This window comes from Archocentrus centrarchus, unplaced genomic scaffold (genome assembly GCF_007364275.1).
Source record: "Archocentrus centrarchus isolate MPI-CPG fArcCen1 unplaced genomic scaffold, fArcCen1 scaffold_58_ctg1, whole genome shotgun sequence".
NCBI classification, from domain to species: Eukaryota; Metazoa; Chordata; class Actinopteri; order Cichliformes; family Cichlidae; genus Archocentrus; species Archocentrus centrarchus.
Window position 1 is genome coordinate 979674 of NW_022060279.1, and position 24253 is coordinate 1003926.

The 24253-nt window shown below is 42.2% G+C and overlaps 2 protein-coding genes across 5 annotated transcripts in view; both read left to right on the forward strand.

Annotated features, from left to right (window-relative positions):
• pdxdc1 (pyridoxal-dependent decarboxylase domain containing 1) overlaps nt 1–2106 on the forward strand; it is a 52615-nt gene extending 50509 nt beyond the window's left edge. For both annotated transcript variants that reach the window (XM_030725573.1, XM_030725574.1), the window contains exon 23: nt 966–2106. In XM_030725573.1, coding sequence (XP_030581433.1) covers nt 966–1219 — 254 coding nt within the window. In that variant the 3' untranslated portion in view covers nt 1220–2106. The remainder of the gene's footprint in view (nt 1–965) is intronic.
• Nucleotides 2107–14258: 12152 nt separating this feature from the next.
• The window catches only part of abat (4-aminobutyrate aminotransferase), a 33355-nt gene continuing 23360 nt past the window's right edge, over nt 14259–24253 (forward strand). Inside the window, exons 1-2 of one of the 3 annotated variants that reach the window (XM_030725524.1) lie at nt 14259–14392; nt 14967–15026. The gene's annotated coding sequence lies outside the window, so the exon portion shown is untranslated. Of the gene's footprint in view, nt 14393–14780; nt 14843–14966; nt 15027–24253 lie in introns of those variants that run through there. The other 2 variants (XM_030725525.1, XM_030725526.1) reach the window with 2 other exon arrangements.

Genomic DNA, 24253 nt, shown 5'->3' on the forward strand with positions numbered 1-24253 from the left:
GATCACTTGAACAGAACAAACATCTACATGTGGATCATCACTGGTGATGAGAGCTGGGTCTCTGGACCCCAGACAGCAGTTTTTAGTGGCAGTATCCAGCTCAGGGCCTGCAGAAACAGTCTTATTTATTTATTTGTTTGTTTTTTGTAATTAATTTTTGTGGCGTTCATAGAGTTGTTTTTCTGTGATCAGACTGTAAATGCTGTAACATCCTTTGGTGTCTGAGGGAGAACATTCCTGAAAAGTATCTGGTAGATAGTTTCTGGAAATACTTCACCTGCTCCCAAAGGGCATGAAGAGGAGGATAGAGTCTGAAGAGATTAAATGACCCACATGAGGACATCAAGCCATAATTCGTTGGTCAAACAAAGATGTTCTATATAATGTCATTGTTGCTAGAGCTCTACCCTCTTCATGGCATTGTACTCCAGCTCAGAGCATTAAACAGCCACACCAACACAATCTCTGCACAAGTTCAAGTCTACTGTGTTGCCATTTGGATGCAGTGGAGAAGCAGGCATTGCAGAGGCATAAGTATAAGTGGTCACAAAGGACTTACGCTTAGCAGGGCTGCTGAAAGCTATGCAGCACTTCACAAGGACACAACCTTGGAGGGCAGATTGGCCATATTTAAATTGGAAATGTGGAAATGATCTGATTAGAGTTGTAAGATACTTGTATATATGTATATATGTGTGTGTATGTATATATGCGGTTAAATTACTTTTTCTTTTCTTTTTTTCTAACTTCTGCTAGAAACTACCCACACGTTTCATGTCATGATGGCAATCAATGTGGCTCCTGTTATAGACTGGCTTGTGTTCTTCTGACATAAGAACATTGCATTTGTTTTCAGCTACAGCATATCTTCTCTTCTCTTTCTGTCTTTAAGAATATCTTCCCCTCTCTGGCTTCAGCTCAGCTTTTCAGCATTAGAAAGCTTACAGGTTTATCTTGTGTCACAGGTCAGAGGTTATTCCGGCGCACAGGCGTGAGCACAGACACCATCAGTGAAACCAGCTCCACACAGGCTGAGGAGGCGACCGTGGAGGAAAATCCTGCTGGCAGCATCCACCCTCCAACCTCTCCACCTGTACCAGAGACACTACATCACACCACAAGTGATGTGATCCCAGAGAAAATCCAGATGTCTTCTGAAGTAGAGGCCTCTGAGGAGTGCCGCCCTGAAGGCCAACAGGTGGAAGGGAGCACAAGATAGGATGACTGTTTCTGCAGGTTTCCTCCAACCATCTAAGAGCAACCAGCCTAACAGATGTTCAAAAAAGGTGTATTACAACCCCAGTTCCAAAAATGTTGGAGTCCTGTGTAAATGAAAACAGAATGCAGTGATTTGCAAATCTCAAACCCACAGTTTCATCACAAGAGAACAAATGAAATGTTTAAACTGAGAAAATGTACCATTTTAAGAAAAATATTACTCTTTTAATTTAGTGGCAGCAACATGGCTCAAAAGTTGGGATGTGGGCAAAAAAGGTACTAAAACAGCTGAAGGAACATTTTGTAACTAATTAACTGGCAACAGGTCAGCAGCATGATTGGGTGTAAAAAAGAGCATCTTAGAGTGGCAGTTTTTCACAAGTAAAGATGGGTAGCAGTTCTGCAAAAAACAGCATCTACAAATTGTGGAGCAGTTTTAGAATCCTGCTCCTCATTTTGAACATCTCATCTATAGTACATAATATCAAAAGATTCTGAGAATACACAGCGGGAAGCACGGCCCTACTCTCCCAGCGTCTGAGATGTGTTGCTGCCATCAAATTCAAAATGACTATTTTTTTTAAATGGTACATTTTCTCATTTTTAAACATCTGTTTTATTTGGAAATTACACAAACAACACAGAGAGACATCCAGCTCTGTCACACATCTGGAGTGCTGTTGGATCACAGAGCAGAGGAGCAGCCTTATTACACATGTTTGGAGCTTTGAATTCATTCAGGTGGTTAAAACATTTATCAGAACACTCAAATGTAAATCAAGCAGCTTAAATTCATTTAGTTTTGATTCTTCGCTGTAACTGGTCGGCACAAATAATGTTTATGTAACTTCCTCACTTCTCTCCAATAAATAAGTCTGTATAAAATGATAATAAATTAATTTCATGAGAAAATACCCACTGATAAATGCTCAGCTGCAAATACTCCCTTTATGTGTCCTGTTAGCACATAATAGAATGGATATTGGAGTCACTGCCAGGGGAAGCTTACAGTATAAAGCACCATGAGACGACTGTTTGTTGCGATTTGGTGCTATATAAATAAAATGGAATTGAAATATTGCAACCTAAGCAAACTGTGCTGCACAGGTGTTCAGTCATAAACACCTGACCTCTGTAGTTTTGAGGTCTTTTAAACTAAAAGCAGAGAAAATTAAGTGACAGGAGCACAACTGCTTATTTTTCCAGCTGTTCTTTGTATTTATGAGTCTCTTTATGAGCACAACATTTTAAATGAATCATACAAAAATGATTTGCTAAGGCTTGTGATAGACATCTTAGTCACTACATCACAAACCCACTTTGACTGCTGCTGTTTGGGGAGTTTTTATTCCGAACGATGGTTTCCACCTCGCTGTTTGGAGACCAAAGAGAGCCTGCCTCAGATTTCAAGCAGGGTCAGAAATTTTAAAGCAAATGCCAGAACACTAATCTACAACCCCACCAATCAGCATACTGTATGAAACCGTGCATAAAGCAGGACACTGTTCTTTAACTGCTGTGAGCCAGGTGCTGGTGGAAGGTATACTGTAGTGTGTGGATGTGGATTATATGGTTTACTGAAGCATGAACATAACGGGAGTGAAGATTAGAAAAGAACTGCATTGTTCTCTAGATAATTATTGTACTGCTGCTTTGTATTTAACTTCTGTGGGGGGGTGCAGTTCTAATGCAAAGATAAGCTGATAATTTTGGATGGGGTGGTGGGCCATATGTGCTCTGTATATGAGTGCTCCTTGGTGTTGGTTCTACAACCCCCGGAGCTCTAAGTGTCCTTTTAGAGGTAAGTGTTGATCCTCCACAGCCATCTTGAAATGAATAAAGGTGATCACTCAGAACTTCTGTGGCTTGATTTGCAGTGTCTCAGCTGTTATGGGACGAGCACCCTGCCATCCATTATGTAGTACTTACATCAACCCATCAAAATGTTTTCTTGAATATGACCTCATTTCCCCAAAACATTTGGAGGTTGTGATAAATGCAAATAAAAACAGAATGCAATGATTTGCACATCTCAAATACACATTTTATTCCCAATAGAATATAGAAAACATATCAAATCTTTAAGGTGACATTTTACGATTTCCAGAAAAATATGAGCTCATTTTGAATTTGATGGTGTGCCTGTTTTTTTGTGACTGAGTGGGCGCTCTGCATTAGCACCTTTTCTTGTGAGTAGAAGTATTGGAGTAGTGTCACAGCTATTCTGTCTCATTGTGTGATTAAATCGTCCTTTCTTCGTCTGTATGTTAACCGTTTGTCCCAGACTTGTAAAAGTCTTCTTCATTTTCAGTCTATGTGTGAGCGTCTCCATCATAAAAATCTCTCCTACCAGGAGAACCTTGAGCAGATATTGAACATATTCCTTAAGATGACCCAAATTTGGAATAATCATGGAATTTCATATCCAGCTATTTCAACACCAGCTGAGTGAATGTCATCCCAGAAGGGTATTATTTTCCATGACCAAAACCTGTGTGTGTGGTTTGGTTCCATCTGACCACACAGTCTCCAGCATGGCTGTTTGGTGGCCCTCTGTCTACTCTTAATCTGATGTGTCAGAAAATCCCTCCAATTAAATTCCGTCCATTTCACTGATTGTGTTGTTGAGTGCTGCCCACGTCTTGTACCACACCTCCTCTGGTATTTCTTTTTTTTTTTTTTTTTTTTTTTTTTTTTTTTTTTTTTTTTTTTTTTTTTTTTTTTTTTTTTTTTTTTTTTTTTTTTTTTTTTTAGCCTGTCATGTCTGGTAGATCTTGCAAGCAGAACTGTGATCTGAATGCGTTGTTGTGCCAAACATATTTGCTATTTCAAGATGAGCTCTATAGGTTCTCAATAGGCTCTTCTTGTTGTTGTTTTAACCCTTTATTTTATTTATCTGAGTTATTTTTCCACATACTATGTAACAGCCAGAGCTGACAGGCTGAAGAAGAGGAAAATAAAGAGAAGAAAAAGGGAGAGAGAAAGGGAGCAAAAAAAAAAAGGGGAAAGAGCACAAGTCTATTAATCAGATACTTCATCACTTTAACATATAAAAAAATACTATCAATACTCGCAAAAATAAATTTGTGTGTGAAAAACAAAACTAACAAAGCATGTTACGCACACCAACAATTTTGTTGAGTTGTGATTGAGTGGGCGTTTGTGTCTGTGTCATGTTTGTGTCTGTGTCATGGAACGTACTTACCAATGAGGGCAAAACGCTGCAGCTCCACCCATCAGAAGCCAGAGGCAGGTACGGAAAGCCCCCGGAACCCCAGGCCACCAGCAGCCCACCAAGAGCCAGGAAGACCCCCGGCCACTCAGTCCAAAGACAACCGCACACCTACCCCAGCAGACGGGAGAGGGTGGTCTCAGACGGAGCCCCCCCAGTCGAGGAGCGAGGGCTCCAGGGAACCCAAGGCGATGAGAAGCCAGCCCCCCCCCAGCGGCCAGCCCCCTGCACTGGCCGGCGGCAGGGCTCCCGGGCCCACGGCACCCAAGGACCGCCCGCCCCTCCACCCCGCCCCCCCCCCACGCCGAAGAAGCCAACGCAGCCCCGCACCGCACCACCACGGGGGGCAGGCCAGTACCCACGCCAGAACCCCCAGCCCCCCCCAGGAACCCCGAGGCACCCCCATCCCAGGGGGGTAGGGGGGGGGAGGCAACCAGCAAGGAGCGGCCAGGAGGCAAGGCACAAGGCCCAGACCCAGGTCCAGCCATACATACAAACACACCCAGACACCCGTGTACACATTTATACACAGATACTCATACATGCCCATACATACTTACCCACACACAGATATGCCATACATACACATTCACTCACCCACCCATACTCACGGAGACGGTGACAAATACACAAAGACACACATTCATCCATAGCTACCCACCCTCTGAAGGCGGGGCAAGTGGAAACCACCCCAGGGCCAACAGCGACCCCAGGACGCCACCAGCCCGGTCCCCAAGGAACCACCCGACCCCTACCCCGGGCGAGACGCAAGAAATCGGGGTGTAAGATGACCCATCCACCCCTCCTCCTCCCCAACTTGTAGGTCTATGTGTTAATGTTTGTGAGTGAATGAGGTGTATAGGGTGCAGTTAAAATTGAGGGGACAGTTATGCCACAAGCGCCAACTGTTGGTCGTCAGCGCTTGCCCACACTGCCCCCCCAAAACCCTCCATGTCTAAAGTGCAAATAAAATTTGGAGACAGACAGTGACGAGGATCCGAGTGGGGCCACCTCAGCGGCCCATCTCATCAACCTCTGAGTAACATGCCTGCCCCAAAGGTCCTATGTGTATCAGGGTGTAAGTGTGTATGTGTTGTGAGTTATAATGACTAAAGTGCAATTAAAACGGAGAGGCAAGTGGTGGTGCAGCTCTCCACGTGGCCTCTCCATCCTACATCTGTGAGTGATGTGTATTCTGTGTGTGTGTGTGTGTGTGTTTGTGTATGGGGAGGGGGAGGGGGGGGGGGGGGGCATATGACCAGGAAAAATCCTGGAAGAAGAGAGCCAGCTGGCCGCTGGCTCAATAGGCACCCCGACCTCCCACACCCCAGCACAGGGCAGGGGGAGGTGAGCCCGGGGCCGCGGTGACAGCATCCCGGAGCACTGCAGCACCCGAGGTTGGCGCCCTCGCCCCCACCGCAGAGGGCGGCCCGCTCCTCCTAGATGCCCATTCACTCAACAATAGACACAAACAGGCGACAGGACATACTGGCCTGGGCATGGAAATGCAGTGCCCAGTCCCCCCCAACCACCCCACCGCGGCTCAGCTCCTGCTCCCATTTATTTTTCACATACGGTTCAGCATTTTCTAGCTTCCATAAGAACACGGTATATGGTTGATACCACTCTGAGGGTTGCCTCTTGATAAGATAGTACCAGTGCCTTAATAATTGGGTGTATTTTTATCCTTATACAGTTTATATAATAATCCTGTATCCGTAGCTATCTAAAGAAATCCCGGTTTGAAAGATTGTACCTGGATTTCAGATACTGAAAACTCTGCATCTGACCTTATTTAATAAGTGTGCACATAGCTGTAATACCATTCCCTGCCCATTGATTAAAAGCTGAGTCAGATTTACCTGGTTTGAATTCATAATCGTAGGTGATCCATCTCAAAAGTCCAAGTTCTTTCCCCAGTTTTAATTGTCTTAGCACTGAATACCATTTGTCTAGAGTAAAAAGTGCTATTGGGTTAACGTTCTTCTTTTTGTCCTTATAACTTCTGGGATCATTCTCTCCAATTCTTGTTTGGATTGGGGATTTGCATGCAGAGCTTCCAATATTTTTCCATCGTGCAACACATTTCACATCACACCAACAGACCAGATAGCACAGCTGAGCTGTGTGGAGACACTCCTTCAGATTTGGGCGTGCCAGTCCCCCTCTGTCTTTAGGTCACTGTGGTGTAGCACAGCGGCTTCTAGGTGGCCTTCCTGTATAAATCCAGAGATAAGCTTGTCCCATTTTTGGAATTGGCTCTGTGGTATTTCTATTGGCGGTGATGCAAATAAATACCATAGTCATGGCAAAATATTCATCGTGATCACATTAATTCTGTCATATAATCCTAAGGGGTAGGTAGACCATCTATCAATGTCTTTCCTATGTTGGTATTTATGAGGTCATAGTTAGATTGGTATAGTTTTGACAGATTTTTATTTATAGTTACACCCAGTTATTAGAGAGATCTGGGGGCTGGGCGAGAGGCAGGGTACACCCTGTACAGGCCACCAGCCTGTCGCAGGACTAACACAGACAGACGACCATTCACACTCACATTCATATTTATGGGCAATTTAGAGTGACCAGTTAACCTAACTCCAGTAAGTTAAATATAAAAACTCCCAAATAACTCTCATAAAGACTTTTTCTGCATCTAAACTTATTAATGTGCTGGTAGCTTGTATCTGTGTGTCTTATGTATAATATGTAAAGTCCTTCTGATGTTCTCTGTCCCTAACAAACCCAGTTTGATCCTCGTCTCTCAGGTCTGGTTCCAGCGTTTGGAGTCTAGTTGTGATAATTGAAGTGTAAATCTTATAATCAACATTTAGAATGGAGATTGGTCTGTAATTATGGCAGTATTTCTTTTTGTGCCTTCCCGTTATTATTGCTTCCCTCCAGGAGGGAGGAGTGTGATTATTGGTCATAATCCAATTAAAGGTGAACTGGAGTTCGTTCTTTTTCAAACTTTATACAACTCTGTCAGAACTCCATCACTACTGGGCGCCTTGGCTAATTTTAGTTTCCCAGTTGCTATTTGAATTTCCTTCATAGTTATCTGCTTTGTTAAATATTCATTTTGTTTTTTGCCAGTCAGGGTAGGTCCAATGAGTCTAAGAATGCTCTAATTTCACTTTGATTCAGAGCTGATGTTTGTGAATAAAGTTTTTTTATAGTCTTTAAAGGTGTTTGCGATTTCTTTCGGCTCACTTTTAAGTTGAAGTATTTTGGGATCATGTAATTTATTAATAGTTCTATCTACTTGTTGTTTTCTCGCCAATAATTTTGCAGCCTTAGGACCAGCTTTATAGTAGTTCTGTTTTAAGTGTCGTGCTTTGGTAACTCATTAATTTCTTTTCTTACTGTATTCATTTGTTGTAGTGTGTGTGTGTGTCTGCCTTTCCAGATATTTCAGCCATTCCAAACGTATCATTTAAAATTAGCCACATTAGATATTAATATTGCTACTCCTCTTTTACAGGTATTTGTGTGTGAGCTATAGAAGCTGTTCTTATATCCAAATCTCTTGAGCTTCTCATGCTCTGTCTTAGATAAATGTGTTTCTTGTAAGAAATTTATCTGCGCTTTCTCCCTTTTTATGTTGGTCGTGATCTTGGGTCTCTTGACTGGGTTTGCCAGACATTTACATTTAAAGATGTAAGTTTAACCTCTTGTTTGGCAACCATTGCTTTTAATTGTCTGGGTCACATTGTTATTGTCTTCCCACTTCATCCGGCTTTAACAGTTATCCATGAACTTATTAATTAATCTTCAGTCTGTCGAACACCAACCGTGCTGTTACTCATATCATCCCTGAATCCCTCAAAAAGGTGTATTCTCACCCAGAAGTCTCTAGGTCACCTCAATCCTTTTAAAGGCTTCTCCTCACGAATTATATTCACTCTTCACTGTTTTTCCAAAGCAGAAATTCCTGCAGTCGTTCCGGTGTGTGTGTGCTGACAGTCCCGGTTGTTTCTGGCGAGTTTCCACGTCATGCTCCTTATCATTTGAATCCTTCTAGTGAGTGTTAAGTCCCCCGCGTTGCACACCAGGTTTTCCACCTCATATCCTCTCTTCCTCAGTTTCATAGCTGCCTCATCTGCACTGCGGTAGGCCAGTGGATGCAGATCTTGTTTAATGGTGTTTGGAAATGAGTGCCTTCTGCCTTTAAGAACTTTTTTAAAATATTTTTGTAAGTCTCACATTGTTGTAGCATCCTCACTGAATAATCGTGGTCAAAGTAAATCTTGCTTCCATTGAGCGTGATGTTCTTCTTCTCCCATGCTTTCTTTCAAACCATCTCTTTTACTGTGAATTGCAGAAAGTTGACCTACTTTGGCCTACTTTGGACTTCAGAGCAAGTGTGCTCGTTGAATCTGGAGGTCTGAATCTGCACAGTAAATTTTTGCAAGTTTCTGGTCAATGCCCTCTCTAAGCTCAATGATGTCCTCTCATTTAGGTAGTTATATTGTCCTTGAATGCTTTCAGGTGTGTTTTCATCACATTCTGTAGGGCCTGGATTTGTTTGCTGATTTCCTCTGGGCTATTCACGGAGTCAGCCATGCTATCTTCTGGTGCTGACCCGTCGTGTTATTTTTACCTTACTTTGGGAGTTCTGGGGTTTTTTTTTTTCCTTTCTTTTCCTTTAGTCTCTGGTCATATTTCTCAGTTTGCACTCATTTTAAAGTCAGGTCACGAGTTATGCTGGGATTTCTTGTTGGTGCATCAGAGCTTGCTACTTAGATGCACATGCTTGCTCGCTGTCCCACTCGAAGTCTGCAGCCGGTCTAAAACCTTCCACTTCCTGCCCCTGGTTTTGGGTCGTTGTCTTGCTGCAGATGAAGGACCTCTCATTCACTTTGGTTGCACAGACAAAATGTTTCTGTAGACTTCTGAGTTTATTGTTCTGCTGACATCATGGTGACATCATTGGGGTGGCTGTAGCTCAGGTGGTAGAGCAGGTCACCTGCTAGTTGGAATGTCGGTGGTTTGATTCCTGGCTACTCCAGGCTGCATGCCAATGTATCCTTGGGCAAGATACTGAACCCAAAGTTGCTCTCTGACACAAGCGGTGGAGTGTGAATGTGTGTGAATGTTAGATAATAAAAGCACTTAGGTTTGTTAATCATGGAAGTGCTTGTATGAATGGGTGTGAATGTAAACATGTTGTATAAGTGCTCTGAGTGCTCAGACAGAGTAGAAAAGTGCTATATAAGAACTAGTCCATTTACCATCATCAGTGATCATTAATGAGCCCATCCCAGAAGAAGCCATGTGAGCCTAAGCCATGGCATCACCTCCACTGTGTTTCACAGATGAGCTCTTTCCATGTCACTGGTAAAGGTCCATCTTTGTACTTCCTGGCCTTCCTGTTCTTCTTGCTAATTCGTGGTTTGGATCTTCTGGTGAAGTCTCTGTACTTCTGTTCATGAAGTCTTCTGTGAACAGTAGATTGTGATACCTTCACTGCTGCCCCCTGGAGGTTGTTGCTGATGTCACTAACAGCTGTTTTTGGGTCTTTCTGTCATCAGTTGTTGTTTTCCTGGATCTACCTGTTCCACATCTGTTACTTAGTACACCTGTGACAGCGTTCTTCTTCAGGATGTTCCAAACTGACTATGGCTAATGTTAGTTCATGGCTCTGACTGATTCTCCAGCTTCTCTCAGCTTCACAGCTGCTTGTTTCTCACCCACAGACGGCTCTCTGGTTTCATGTTGGGGAGTCCTCTAACTATAAATGCAGCCTGCACAGGCAGAACCCAATTCAGTTTGAATAATCAATGTAACAGGACACACCTGAGCAACGACACACACCTGTCAGTCACATGTTCCAGTACTTTTGCTCACAAGAAAAATGGGCGGCTTCAGCCCAAAGGTGCTATCTTCTGAACTGTGTATCAGATCCAGATGTAAATACCTGGAAATAAAAGCTGAGGTGTTCATCATTTGTCTCATATTCATCTTTAAATGTCAAAGCCAAATGTTTTCAGTCTACAGCTAAAATAAAGAGGCTGGCCTCACTGTTCCTATACTGTTGGAGGGGACTGTGTACAGGTTTTGAACATATGCTCCCATCCAGGTGACAGTTTTTCAGGGAAGGCTTTGCATATTTTAGCAAGACAATGTTAGACCACATATTGCAGTTATTACTATAACTATAACTGCAATATGTGCGCAGCTTCATGGTAGAACAGTCCGGGTGCCTGCAGTCAGGACCTTTCACCAATTAGGAACATTTGGTGCATCATGAAACACAAAATACAAAACAGACCCAGGAGCAACTGCTGAGCAGCCAGTATCCTATATCAGTACCATTCCTCTCCCAAAGGTCCAGCAGCTGCTCTCTTCAGTTTCCACACATTTACAGACGGTTAAAAGAAGAGGGGGTGCTGCACAGTGGTAAACATGTTTTGAGACATGTTGCTGCCCTCAAATTCAAACTTACCTGAGGTTACTTGAAAAAACATATGATTTATCTTGAATTTGTGGGGAAAAGCTGTGAAAGTTGAGGTGTGTCTAGCATTTGGTGGCTTTTCTGCCAGTTTCTTCAAAGCAAGTTGCCAGGAATTCGGACTGCATGTGGAGGACTCGTACAGTCTGCTGGTAAGAAGTCCCCACAACATAACACAGCCACAAGAACTCCTCACTACAGAGGTCACAGTTTGGTTTTCCTTCAGTTTGCCACTTGATAAATGATGGTGGCTGTTTGACAGCAGTAACAGGAACAACCATCAGGGTTTTTTCTTAATGCTTTGTTTTGATGCTGCTTTAGAACTGGACTTGTTCCACGTTTGTCAGTCAGATCTGCTTGTAATGAATTGTACATAGATTGTAAATGACAATAAGGTAATCTCAGCATAACTGATTACAACTCGTCTGAACTTAGTGACTTATTTCTATTTCTGTACATTGTAAAGGGTTCCTGTATTTTTAGTCCACTTTTTTATGCACATGAAGTGACTCCTTTAGTTTAGGTTTCCACAGTTGTCTTTGTATGAAATCTTACAAAACTGTGATACACCACAGCCTAGACATGACTCATTATCAATAAATTCATTTAAAAATGGGAATCACAATTCTGTTGCAAAACCAAAAATATTGTATTAAATCATAAACCCATTAAGTTTCCATCTTCTTCCTTATTGCACTGAGATTAAATGTGATCTGTGTCATTTGTGCGTACTCACATTTATATGGTGCTTTTCTACTCATACTGACCACTCAAAGCATTTTAGACACAAGTCACATTTCAATCGTACATTCATGCAGCACACTTCAAGCATTTTACTTTGACTTTACAGTTTGTTGGTGTCAGCAGTTCCAATGTGGAACACAAAAAAAAACTCCATCATTTTGCTGTACACATTGAAGGATCTCATCTTCCTTAGGGAACAGAGCCTGCTCATCCTCTTTTTGCATACACTAGATAGATGTGTTGGTTTTCCAATTCAGCCTGTTGTTGACTGCACTCCAGCCGTCCTCTTCCTTCTGACATAAATTACCAGCTCTCTGGTCTAAAATGTTAAATCATCCACTAGTGCTGTGTACTCTTCCTGACCAACACTAATACATCCAACCACTGCAGAATCATCACAGTATTTCTGTTAAGGGAATGAACTGGAGTGTACACGGTGAACAGGAATGGAGACGGCACAGTCCCCTGAGGACTTCTAAATCACACCTCTAGTCTTGTGTGTGGTTCTGAATAAGAAATAACCTATTAAATACAGGTTGTCTTCTGCAGTATGAAAGGCCAGCAGCTGTGTCACATGAGACCCACAGTGAAGTTTGGTGTGGCCTGTGACTCAAGCTGATCTAACATCCCAACAAGTGCTCTCATTTTCAGTGCAAGCACTTGACCCCCACAGTGTCACCATGTGCAGTGTTTGGGATCTCCATGAGGTCAGCAGTTCTCCTGGGAGAGAGCTGATGAGACTGCCCATACTGTTCAGTGAGACTAGCCATTTAATCAGTATACAGCAGTGGGGAATTAGTGTAGGAGTCTGCCATGAGAAGCGCTTCCTCATATTTAAGATGATCCATCAGGATCTAGTACTTAAAGTATTCTGTAGCATTCCCAAGTAACAGATTCTCAAGGGTGCCCTTAAGTCTTGCAAATTCTTTTGGTTCTCCTTTGGTGAGTGCAGGAATGGTGGGACCACAGTACACAGTTTGATGGTAATGGGAGAGTAGCAGCCTGCTGGGCAATGATTCATGTTTTTGTGGGATGTGAGGTGCACAGTACTCTGGTGTATCCACTGGGGGGGGGGGGGGGGGGGGGGGGCAGTGTAATGTGACTGTGGGTGATGTGAAGGCTGGTCTTGTAATGTTCTCATGCCTTTCAGCAGCACAGTCAGCTCTGACACTGGGCCTGCTGCTCAACGTTTTCTGATACTGGGGGTTGGGGCAGTGACCAGTCATCGTGCCCCCCCAAAGGCAGAGTGTGACCACTACCCTGTACAAGTGGTGAAAGTGATACACACTGTCATCCTGTTATAGAGGCTGCTGCCACTGAGGTGTCTCAGACATCTCTGAAGAACAGAGCTTTGACTGTAGCAGCAGTGGTGGTTCAGCAGCTACTCTGCATATCCACCACCTGTGACTGCAGCCTGTAATTACCCTCCATCAGTCTGTGAAGTGCTTCCATGACTTTCAGGGCAGTTTCTGGTATGGGCCTGGGGAGATGCAGGGATACTCTGGAACAGGGGACCTGTGTGACCAGGCTATTGAGCTCCTGCTCCTCGTGCTGAATTCCAGTCTTCATCCACTAGTGGAGATGTGAGCGGCATCATCTTGGCAGGTCTCTCTGACAATCCCTCCACATCGTGGTAGGGCTGTAGGAGGGCAACAACCCAGCAGCAGGACCACTGCCTCTGCCTTTGTGCAAGGAGAAACAGGAGGAGCACTGCCAGAGCCCTGCAAAATGACCTCCAGCAGGCCACAAATGTGCATGTGTCTGCACAAACGGTTAGAAACCGACTCCATGAGGATGGTATGAGGGCCCGACGTCCACAGATGGGGGTTGTGCTCACAGCCCAACACCATGCAGGACACTTGGCATTTGCCAGAGAGCACCAGGATTGGCAAATTCACCACTGGCGCCCTGTGCTCTTCACAGATGAAAGCAGGTTCACACTGAGCACATGTGACAGACGTGACAGAGTCTGGAGACGCCATGGAGAGCGATCTGCTGCCTGCAACATCCTTCAGCATGACCGGTTTGGCAGTGGGTCAGTAATGGTGTGGGGTGGCATTTCTTTGGAGGGCCGCACAGCCCTCCGTGTGCTCGCCAGAGGTAGCATGACTGCCATCAGGTACCGAGATGAGATCCTCAGACAAAGTTACCAGGTAACAAACAGTGAGGAAAATTAATTACAATTTTTGGATTTACTTACTGGCTGCCTCCATGCACACATGCTTGATAAAAAAACACACTTCTAACTCTGCTTACTACATCAATGCCACTGTCCTTTCCTTTTCATGCTTTTTCACACCAACCAGCAGCAGAGAGCATCCTGACTGCCAATTTAGTCTAACTCGGAGGCTGTCCTTCCTCACATTTATGATTTTAAAAGAATAGAAGCTCATTAAAAGCATATTCAGTTTTTAAAAAATCAGTGACTGCTTCTTACTTTTATTCAGAAAAACCGATTTGTTTCTGTGTGTATGCATACACACACAGAAAGAGCATACTGTAAGTATATATATATATATATATATATATATATATATATATAATCTAGAAATAAGCCCCTCCTCCTGGCTACAGGCTTGGCTACAGTACCCCCCCCCTCTGTATTTCTAGGCCACTCGGTGCTGATGGGGGGAGGAGTCTGTAGCTTGCACAGATCCGGGAGACTGCTCCCTTACAGCTGTCGTCCAGCAGTGGTGCGGGGATTTTAACGTGTGGATCGTGCTGCTGTCGCTGGATCATCAGTAAGTGTTCATAAAGCCTTTATCATTTTCACAGGGGTGGCTTTGCTGAGAGCGCAGTCGCAGTGGATCTGGCACATCGTGATTGTGTCAGCTCTGTTAAAACGTCAATGCGCTGAATTATGCAGCAGCCTGCAGCGTGCACGTCTGGATGGCTGTTGATGAGACGCCTATTGTAATTTAGCGTTAGTTAGACTGTGGGGGTGTTTTTGGCGACCTGCTGGGATTCGCTAACCTTTAACCTCTCTGTGTGAACCAGCCGGATCCAGTGGGATCCAGTTTTTTCAGAGGAGCGGAACCGCAGTACCAGTTCAATAAATAGCATCGTTAATAAGTTTTAAAATTACGTAATCAGTTGCATATACATAGGCTCTTCGTGTCCTGGTTTGGGGTAACTCCAGTCTGCAGCAGAGCCCAAACGGAAGGAACGTGGATTCATTGCCTTGTTTACATGTATGTGGATCAGTAGTCATAAAACATGTCACACATTTACTGCGCCAGAAGAAGTTAAAGAGTAACTACTTTTCGCTGTCAGGAATCATATGATAAACTGCATTAATATGTGTATTTGTTCTAGGACCTGTCCATCTCTGCTAAGGACTTTCTCAGGTCGCTGGACTCTTGCTGGTTAACTGAAGTAAGGAATTTAATGGTTTAAATTTATAGGTTACTGGCCAAGATCAGTACAAGTTGTACCACAAAGATAAACACAGAAAACAAACATTTTATGTTCATGTATCATTTTATTTACAAACAAATACTTGTTCAAAGGCCTCTAATGTGTTTTTATTTTCTTGATAACTTCTGTGAATTGTGATTGCTCAAAAATTAAATGTGCATGTTGTCAATAAAATAAGGAATCTTTAGGTCCGGAAGCAAACTAGACTCTGTGTAAAAGGAGAGTAAATCCTTTTTAAATTCTAAGGTTTTACAGATCAGGACATAATAAAAAAAATAATCTGGCTCTTATCACACTTAGAATTGGGTATGTACAACCTCAGATGATCAACAAAATGTGACATTTTACGCCATGTCTTTATTTATTTAACAAAAATTGAGACAAAATGCTGAAGCAGTGTGTGGAAAAACTTAAGTACACCTTTACTGCTTCCATAGGAATTAAGAGGGTCAGTAGTAGCCAGCTGCTGTTCATCAAATGCACACGATGAACTGATCATCACCAAATGTGACCACCAGCGTAAAAACAGACGTTTGGCAGTTTGCTGGTGTGGAGCATTTAGGTGTGTGTTAACATAATACCACAATGTTCCCAGGAGTGGACGACCTGGGAAAAAGTCAGACTGTGCAATGCTCTGAGAAAACCCAAGAGCTATATCTTAGACTGTGCGTGCCTCAGTTAGCATGTTAACTGTTGAAGTTCATGACTGAAACAGTATGGCTTGTTTGAAAGGCTTGCTGAGAGAAAGCTTCTTCTCTGAAAAAAAAAAAGCTTAGCTTTGCAGATTTGCATCTGAACAAACTACAATACTTGTGGAACCATGTCCTTTGGACAAATGAGACCAAAGTGGAGACGTTTGGCCATGGTGCACAGTGCCACACTTGCTGCTCACAGGCATTGTGAGTGAGATTGATTGCATTTTATCAATCAGTCGATCGATCGATCAATCTGTATTTATTCAGTATTCATTTAATAATATTTTAAGTCATATCATCACAGTTAAATTCTTATTTTATGTTGTGATACTTTGTGGTGTCCATGAGATGTTGTGCGATGTCTTTCTGTCACACAGTGAATAAGAAGGGGTCATTACACTCTGATGGGACTTCACTACAAACTAGAGCACTGTAACAATTTAGAACCAAAAGTCAACTGGCTCTTTGAACGTGGTATTTTTTGTTTGATTAAAAAAAAAGAAGAAGAAGCAATTATCAGCAGAATGGATATGGCTGACAGATATAAACAAAGAATTTAGTCTGTTTAGAAAGGGTGTAGTTACAGTAGCCGGAAGTTTACGTACATTCATCATGGGCATGAATTTTGCTGTAATTTTGAGCTTTTAATGATTTCTTTGAACTCTGTGTAAAAAGAAGCCTCAAATATATACATACATTCACTTAAATATTTTAATAAGTGGTGCTAAAGGTTCTACAGTGGTTTTTAACTTGCCAAGGCCTATTAACTTCTTGTTAGTGATCATGATTGAATGGATAGATAAATCTGGGTATCATCTGCATAACAATGAAAATGTATGCAATGCTTTCTAATAATACTGCCTAAGGGAAGCCTGTATAATGTAAATAAAATTGGTCCTAGCACAGAACCCTGTGGAACTCCATAATTAACCTTACTGTGTGAAGAAGACTCCCCATTTACATGAACAAATTGGAGTCCAATTTTTCAACTTCATGTCAAATCAACAGCTAAATGGTTGAAACTTGGACACAGCTCAGTGTTCCAACAAGGCAATGATCCCAAACACACATCAAAACTGGTTTTGGAATGGATAAAGCAGGCTAACATTAAATTTCTGGAGTGGCCTTCCCAAGACCCTGATCTCAACTCTATTGAAAATTTGTGGGCTACACTTAAAAGCTGGGTCCGTGCTAGAGAACCAACCAATTTAAAAGAACTCAGTTCTGCCAAGAAGACGAGTGATTAGATATACAACCAGAATTTTTTAAGTTATCAAAGCTGTATGCTGTACAGTCACTCCACCCTGGAAAAAGAAGAGTTCAATGAAATAATTAACAACCTAAAATTACCATGACATTCATGCCCATGATGAATGTATGTAAAATTTTGACCACAACTGTTAATCAATCAGTCCATTTCTACTGTTGACTCAATGGTTCATAATCTTTTAATAAATATTATCGAATATAATGAATAAATGTTAAATAAATTACAAGCATACTTAATAAAAATAGCTGAAAAAACAGACCTACCTGCACATTGCCCATTCACAAGTTAACTGTTGTAGTTTTTGGTTATGCTATTCACCATGCTAGTGTATTTAGTGTTTGTTTGACTGGGCAGGAAACAGTAAGTTTTTACACAGCAAATTGGGAAGATCACATTCTGTGAAGGATCTTTTGTAAGTCTGGAAGTTGTGGAAAATGAGGTGAACTGCACACAGTGTCACAGTATGATACTAAAGCACTGTTATTGTGTGTGAGATCACTGTATTCTCATACAGTAGCTCTACATTCTCACTAGTAGCTTTGGTACTAGGAAGCTTTGTGAATGCAGTGGGCCCTGTTGTTGACTAGCCAGGGCAGCAGCTTTTAGTCCTCTAGTCACGCACATCCCTAATTGCAGTGTAGACAATGTTAGTATTACCAGCTGTTTCCAAACCTGTATAGAAGAAACAAATTCAGCATTAAACTTCACTTCTTTTTTTAAATAGGTTATTTCTAAGGGAGAACTACAAAGGACAGATAAACTTTGATAGTTGCAGAGGTCATACCAACTCCAGTCTCTTGAGGGGCATTAGTACATGGAACTGCTCTGTAGGATGATGGCATATCTAATCCTAGTATAGTGAAATCTAACACTAATAAAACAAACTAATAAAAAAGTCTAAAATTGGTTGCACTAGATGATGAACACACTTCAGTCTAAGTGTCAGATTGTGACTAATAAAAATGGCAAAACTGAAAAAAATGTTGTTTCTTTTTTTTAATAGTACAATGATGAAATCTCAACTACCTCAGAACTTGGCTCACCTGATTGTAAAAGGGTTCCACTGGTTTAATAGCAGAGGCTGATGCCTGAGACCTAGATGTTACGGAGTATGAAAGATTTGGAAAAAATCATTTATAAATTTATAAATCATTTATTTATTTAAAACATTTATAAATGATAGAGCTGTATAAAAAGGTGAGTAAATGTCATAAGCTAAATAATACAGGTCAAAGAACTGATCCCTTTACATTGGTGACACTAAGATTTAGGCTGACCTGTGGTGATATGGTGAATTTTATTTTGCAAGTAAGAAGGTATGATAACCCTGTTATCATCCAAGAATATAACAAAAATGTGATTAATTTAGACAGATATCATCAATATTTGTTTTTTGGTTTTGTTTTTTTGTTTTTTTGCTTTTTGCTTGCTTTATTTATTTAAGATCTAAAAAGACTGCTTCAACCCTATTAACTATTGTACTAGTGCTTTTCTAGAACTTGGGGGTGGAATGGAAGAAAAGATATTGGCCTGTTTTCTTCAGGAAATTATAAAATATATATATAGGATTATTCTCTAGACTGACTGAAAGTTTTTAGGAAGTTTATCAACAAAGACAATGAAAGAAATTGAAGCCATTTATGACTGTAAAGAGGCTATAATAATAATAATAATGATACCATTGAAGTATACAGGCCTATACTCTTTGCTCTGATTTGCTCTTTTTGTTGCCATATATGTCAATGTGTATAGCAACTTCTACTCTTATTGAATGTGGTTAGTATTCAGTGAAGGTCCTAGTTCTGACTCAAAATCCAAACCACTGCCTTTGGTAGTTTATTCTGGGCTCTCAGAATAATAGGATTTCAGATTTTTAACTTTTCTTAATTTGTCACAAATACTGTTAGTTTGATTGAATGCATTCAGTGTCAGTAGCTGTGCCATGGATTTCTCAGCTGCTGTGTTCAATAATACTACAGTGCAGTTGATTATGTAACAGATTTGTTGTCAATGTAATTTCAGTTTGCTTAAGGGTGGGGCAAAAATGCTGCAGTTTATCCAAAAAGTAAATAAATTAATAAAATTATTCATATCAAAAACATCTAATTTAAAGAAGTATAAGTGGAAGTGGAAGAGGATGGATGGATGGATGGATGGATGGATGGATGGATGGATGGAAGTTTTTAACCAATAGTTACATCCAAAAAACATCCACTGTTTACCTGGACATATTTTATAATGACAAAAGGTGTTTTCATGTTGTGTTAGAGATGTGGCCATCTTTGTGCGTACGTTAACTGACACCTTATACAAAAGTTTTTTGTTGGTTTTTTTTTCCCCTAATTGGGCCAAACTGACTTAAAGTTAAGTGAAGGGCCACACACTGAACAACTGTATAGAAACCCATACACTAAACAAATGCCAAAAACCTTCTTTCCTTTGTGGAATCCATTCTCACAGTAATGCTGGAAATATGTGTTTGTTACGTAGGTTAATTGTATTTCCCAATTATCCAGTTCACCTTGCTTGCTCCAGCCATGTTGCAGGTACTGTTGGTGGGTTAAAAAAAATAACAGGCTTTAAAAGCCTTCAGTTGGTTAGTTGACGTGCCTATAGTACCATATAAGATAAGAAATATTTTATTTACCACTTGTTTGAGAAATTAATTTTTTACAGCAGTTAATATAGGGGTGGCTGTAGCTCAGGAAGTAGGGCAGGTCACCTACAGTCAGAAGATTGGTGGTTCGATTCCTGGCTGCTCTGGGCTGCATGCCAAAGTATCAAGATACCAAACCCCAAGTCGCTCTCCAACGTTGGAGTATGAATGTGTGTGAATGTTAGACATTAAAATCACTTAGCTTAGCTAAACATGGAAGTGCTTGTGTGAATGGGTGAATGTAAACGTGTTGTATAAGCACTTTGAGTGATCAGATAGAGTAGAAAAGCGCTATATAAGAACTAGTCCATTTACCAATATAGTCCATCCATTTTCTTCTGCTTATTGAATTCAGGGTTGCAGAGGATCTGGAGCCTAAACTTGGAACTCACTTTCTGGCCACCCTTTTTGAAGAGAGGAACCACCACCCCAGTCTGCCAATCCAGAGGCACTGTCCCTGACTCCCATGTAATGTTGCAGAGGCATGTCATCTATGACAGCCCCGTGGTTTTCCAGAATCACTTTGAGGCCAACCAAAATTAATTTTCCATGACCTCACTGAACTCCTCCCACACCTGAGTTTTCTCCTTGGCTATTGCCAGAACTGCACTCTGCTTGGCCTGCCAGTACCTGTGAGCTACAAGCTGAGTCCCACGAGCTAACCATGCTCAATAGGACTCCTTCTTCAGCTTGATGGCTCCCTTCACGTCTGGGGTCAGCCACAGGATTATTGCCACAACAAGCACTAACCACCTTGCTTCCACAGCTCTGGACAGCCACTTGAGCAGTGGAAGTGTCTGATCTGATGATATAATTATGAAACTGACCTAGGATGTCCTGATTGGGGGGGGTGTTCCCAGTTGCAAGGACAGACTAAGTGCGATTCATAAGACTCTTATAGAGAAAAATATTCATTGGACCATGATACCTAACCCAGTCTGGAGTTACCAGAGCTGCACCCTGGAGCCCTGCCTAGGGGTTTGGTGCAGTGTGGATTGGTCAAAGGCGGAGGCCTCTGAGAAATTCAGACAAAACTGAGGTTATCATATTTGGCCCTAAAAGTCTTAGAAGCATTGTGTCTAACCAGATATTTACTCTGGATGGTATTATTTTAAGCCTCCACTGTGAGGAATCTTGGAATTATTTTAGAATATGTCCTTTAACCCATATATTAATGTAAGACTGTATTCTTTCAGATGGATCGGGGCTGCATCTGCAGTGATGTGGATGCTTTACCGGTCTGTCGTGGTAAAGAGGAAGCTGAGTGTGCAAGTGAAGCTGTCAATTTACCATTCAGTCTACATCCTTACCCTTACCTATGGTCATGAGCTTTGGGTAGTGACCGAAAGACGCCATATCCTTCCTCCTCCATAAGACCCTTTCACACATAGACACCGGTAAGGGGAACTATGTGAGAGTGCTGTTTGTAGATTACAGCTCAGCATTCAACACCATAGTTCCCTCCAGGCTGGTCTCTAAGCTGCTGGACCTGGGCCTGGGCCCATCCCTGTGCAGGTGGGTTCACAGCTTCCTGACCAGCAGACCACAGGTGGTACGAGTGGGGCACCTCACCTCATCCTCCCTCACCCTCAACACTGGATCCCCCCAAGGCTGTGTGCTCAGCCCTCTGCTGTACTCACTGTACACCCATGACTGCGAGGCCACGTCAGAGTCCAACGTCATCATCAAGTTTGCTGACGACACTGCTGTTGTGGGACTAATCTCTCACAATGAGGAGGCAGCCTACAGGAGAGAGGTCTCCCGCCTGGAGAACTGGTGCCAGGAGAACCACCTCCTGCTCAACGTCAGCAAAACAAAGGAACTGATCGTGGACTTCAGCAGGAAGCAGCAGAGGGACTACCATCCACTTGTCATCAGTGGTGCGGAGGTGGAAAGAGTGGACACTTTCAAATACCTGGGAGTGACCATCTCACAGGACCTGTCCTGGACTCATCACATAAACATCACTGTGAAGAAGGCCAGACAGCGTCTCTACCTCCTCAGGCGGCTGAGAGACTTCAAGCTCCCACTCAAGGTGCTCAGGAACTTTTACACCTGCACCATCGAGAGCATCATGCGTGGGAGCATCACCACCTGGATGGGAAACTGCACCAAGCAGGACTTCATGGCCCTAAAAAGGGTGGTTCGTTCAGCTGAACGGACCATCAGAACCACCCTCCCCAACCTGCAGGACATTTACACCAAGCAGTGCAGGCTGAGGGCCATGAAGATCCTAAAACAGCCCAGCCACCCCGGACACTCTCTCTTCTCCCTGCTCCCATCAGGCCGGCGTTACCGCTGCCTGAGGGCTAAGACTGAAAGGTTGAAGAAGAGTTTTTACCCACAAGCCATCCGTCTGCTCAACTCTGAGCCCTAACTGGACCATTATTGCACAGTGTAAATATTATAATTTAAAAAGTGTGTATAGTGTATAGTATATAGAGTATAGTGTATAGTGTGAATTACTTTTTTTTATTTTTATTCTTCTTATTTATATGTGTGTGTATATATGGTTGCAGGTACAAAATACATTTCACTGTGCATTGTACTGTGTATAACTGTGCATGTGACAAAAAAACACTATCTTATCTTATCTTAATCTTAAAGAAGGAGATCACAAGTACAAGCGGCAGAAATGAGCTTCCTCCAAAGGATGGCCAACCTCTCCCTTACTTTGGCATGCACACTAGAGTAGCCAAGGAGTGAACCACCAACCTTCTGATTAGTGCATGACCTGTTCTACTAGTTCATGCATTTATTACTTCTAGGCTGGATTATTGTAATTCATTATTATCAGGCTGTCCTAAAAGCTCCCTGAAAAGCCTTCAGCTGATCCAAAATGCTGCAGCTAGAGTACTGACAGGGACTAGAAAGAGAGAGCAGATTTCTCCCATATTGGCTTCTCTTCATTGGCTCCCTGTTAAATCTAGAATAGAATTTAAAATCCTTCTCCTCACCTACAAGGTCTTGAATAATCAGGCCCCATCTTATCTCAAAGACCTCATAGTACCATATCACCCCAACAGAGCACTTCTCTCTCAGACTGCTGGCTTACTTGTGGTTCCTCAGATACTTCAGAGTAGAATGGGAGGCAGATCCTTCAGCTTTCAGGCCCCTCTTCTGTGGAACCAGCTTCCAGCTTGGATTCAGGAGACAGACACCCTCTCTATTTTTAAGATTAGGCTTAAAACTTTCCTTTATGATCCAGCTTATAGTTAGGGCTGGATCAGGTGACCCTGAATCCTCCCTTAGTTATGCTGCTATAGGCCTAGGCTGCTGGGGGCAGGGGGGTTCCCATGATGCACTGAGTGTTTCTTTTCATTGACGTCTTTTTTACTCTGTTTATACCCCACTCTGCATTTATCCCTTTAACCCCAAATGCATCGTTTGTGGCACAACTTACTTCAAAAGTGCTGCCTTTCGGGCTTCCAGCAACAAATACCATAATACCCCTAGATGGCTATGAAGTGCAATTTCTGGGCTTTCAGGAACCATTTGAATTTTTCCAAAAAAGACAGACGGTCACGGAGTTACGGTAAAAAGCCTCAGCTGTGATACGCTACATCTTAACCAACTGTTTACAGCTTGTAAGGGCAGGAAACTGGCACAGACTGAATAACATCAGTCTGTGGTAGTTACGTGTTTTACCGTGATGTGAACGACACCTGCACAGGAAAGGAATGAGTGGTAAGAGTGTTAGTGACAGCCTCTGGGCCACTCATTAACAGTCTGCTTTGTGATCCTTCTGAACAACTTTAAATGTGTTTGTCTCAGTAACCCAGCAAAGCCAAGCTTCCCTTCATTACTGTCATTCAAGATTATGAACGTGGGCTCAACTTTTGAATATAAATTAATTTATCACTTAATGCTTAATAATCTACAATTTTAATCCACATTTTAAGTATTCTTTACGACAGTAATAGTGTTCTGTTGTGATTCTAGTTCATCACAGTTCAAACTGTGATCCTCCGTATTGGCATATGAAGATGTAGTCTTGTGTAACTTTCACTGTCTAAACCAGTTTCATCCGGTTGATGTTGTGTTGCCAAGAAACCGTCTGTGTGTGCATGCATGTCTTTGGACATTGTGCATGCAATGTGTTAGTGCCAAGGTTCTCCGGTCTCTGTGAAGGCAGATAACTGGATTTTTCCTGTTCCTGCAGACAATATTACATAACACATGATAAGTGAGGAGAACGAGCACACAGCCATGCCTGTCTTTGCCTCACTTAACCCTTAATTCTGTTTTATCATGAAATACTATTGCCATTGTGCTTAAGTGCTGCTCTATTCAAAAAACAAAAATGTAACAAATAATGTTACAAATAATTAACATTATTTTTAACAGCAATGCTCTTTACACAGGTAAATGTGGGAGTTATCCCCAGATTTTAACATCTATAGGAAGAATATCGCCAAATAATTAGAATTATATAGACAATAGGCAGTAAGTTACTTGAGAAGAAACCACTCCTTTATTTATTTTTAACTAATGGAGGAATATTTTTTCTCATATTTGTGTCAACAGATACACTATATTAACAAAAGTATTCACTTATCCATCC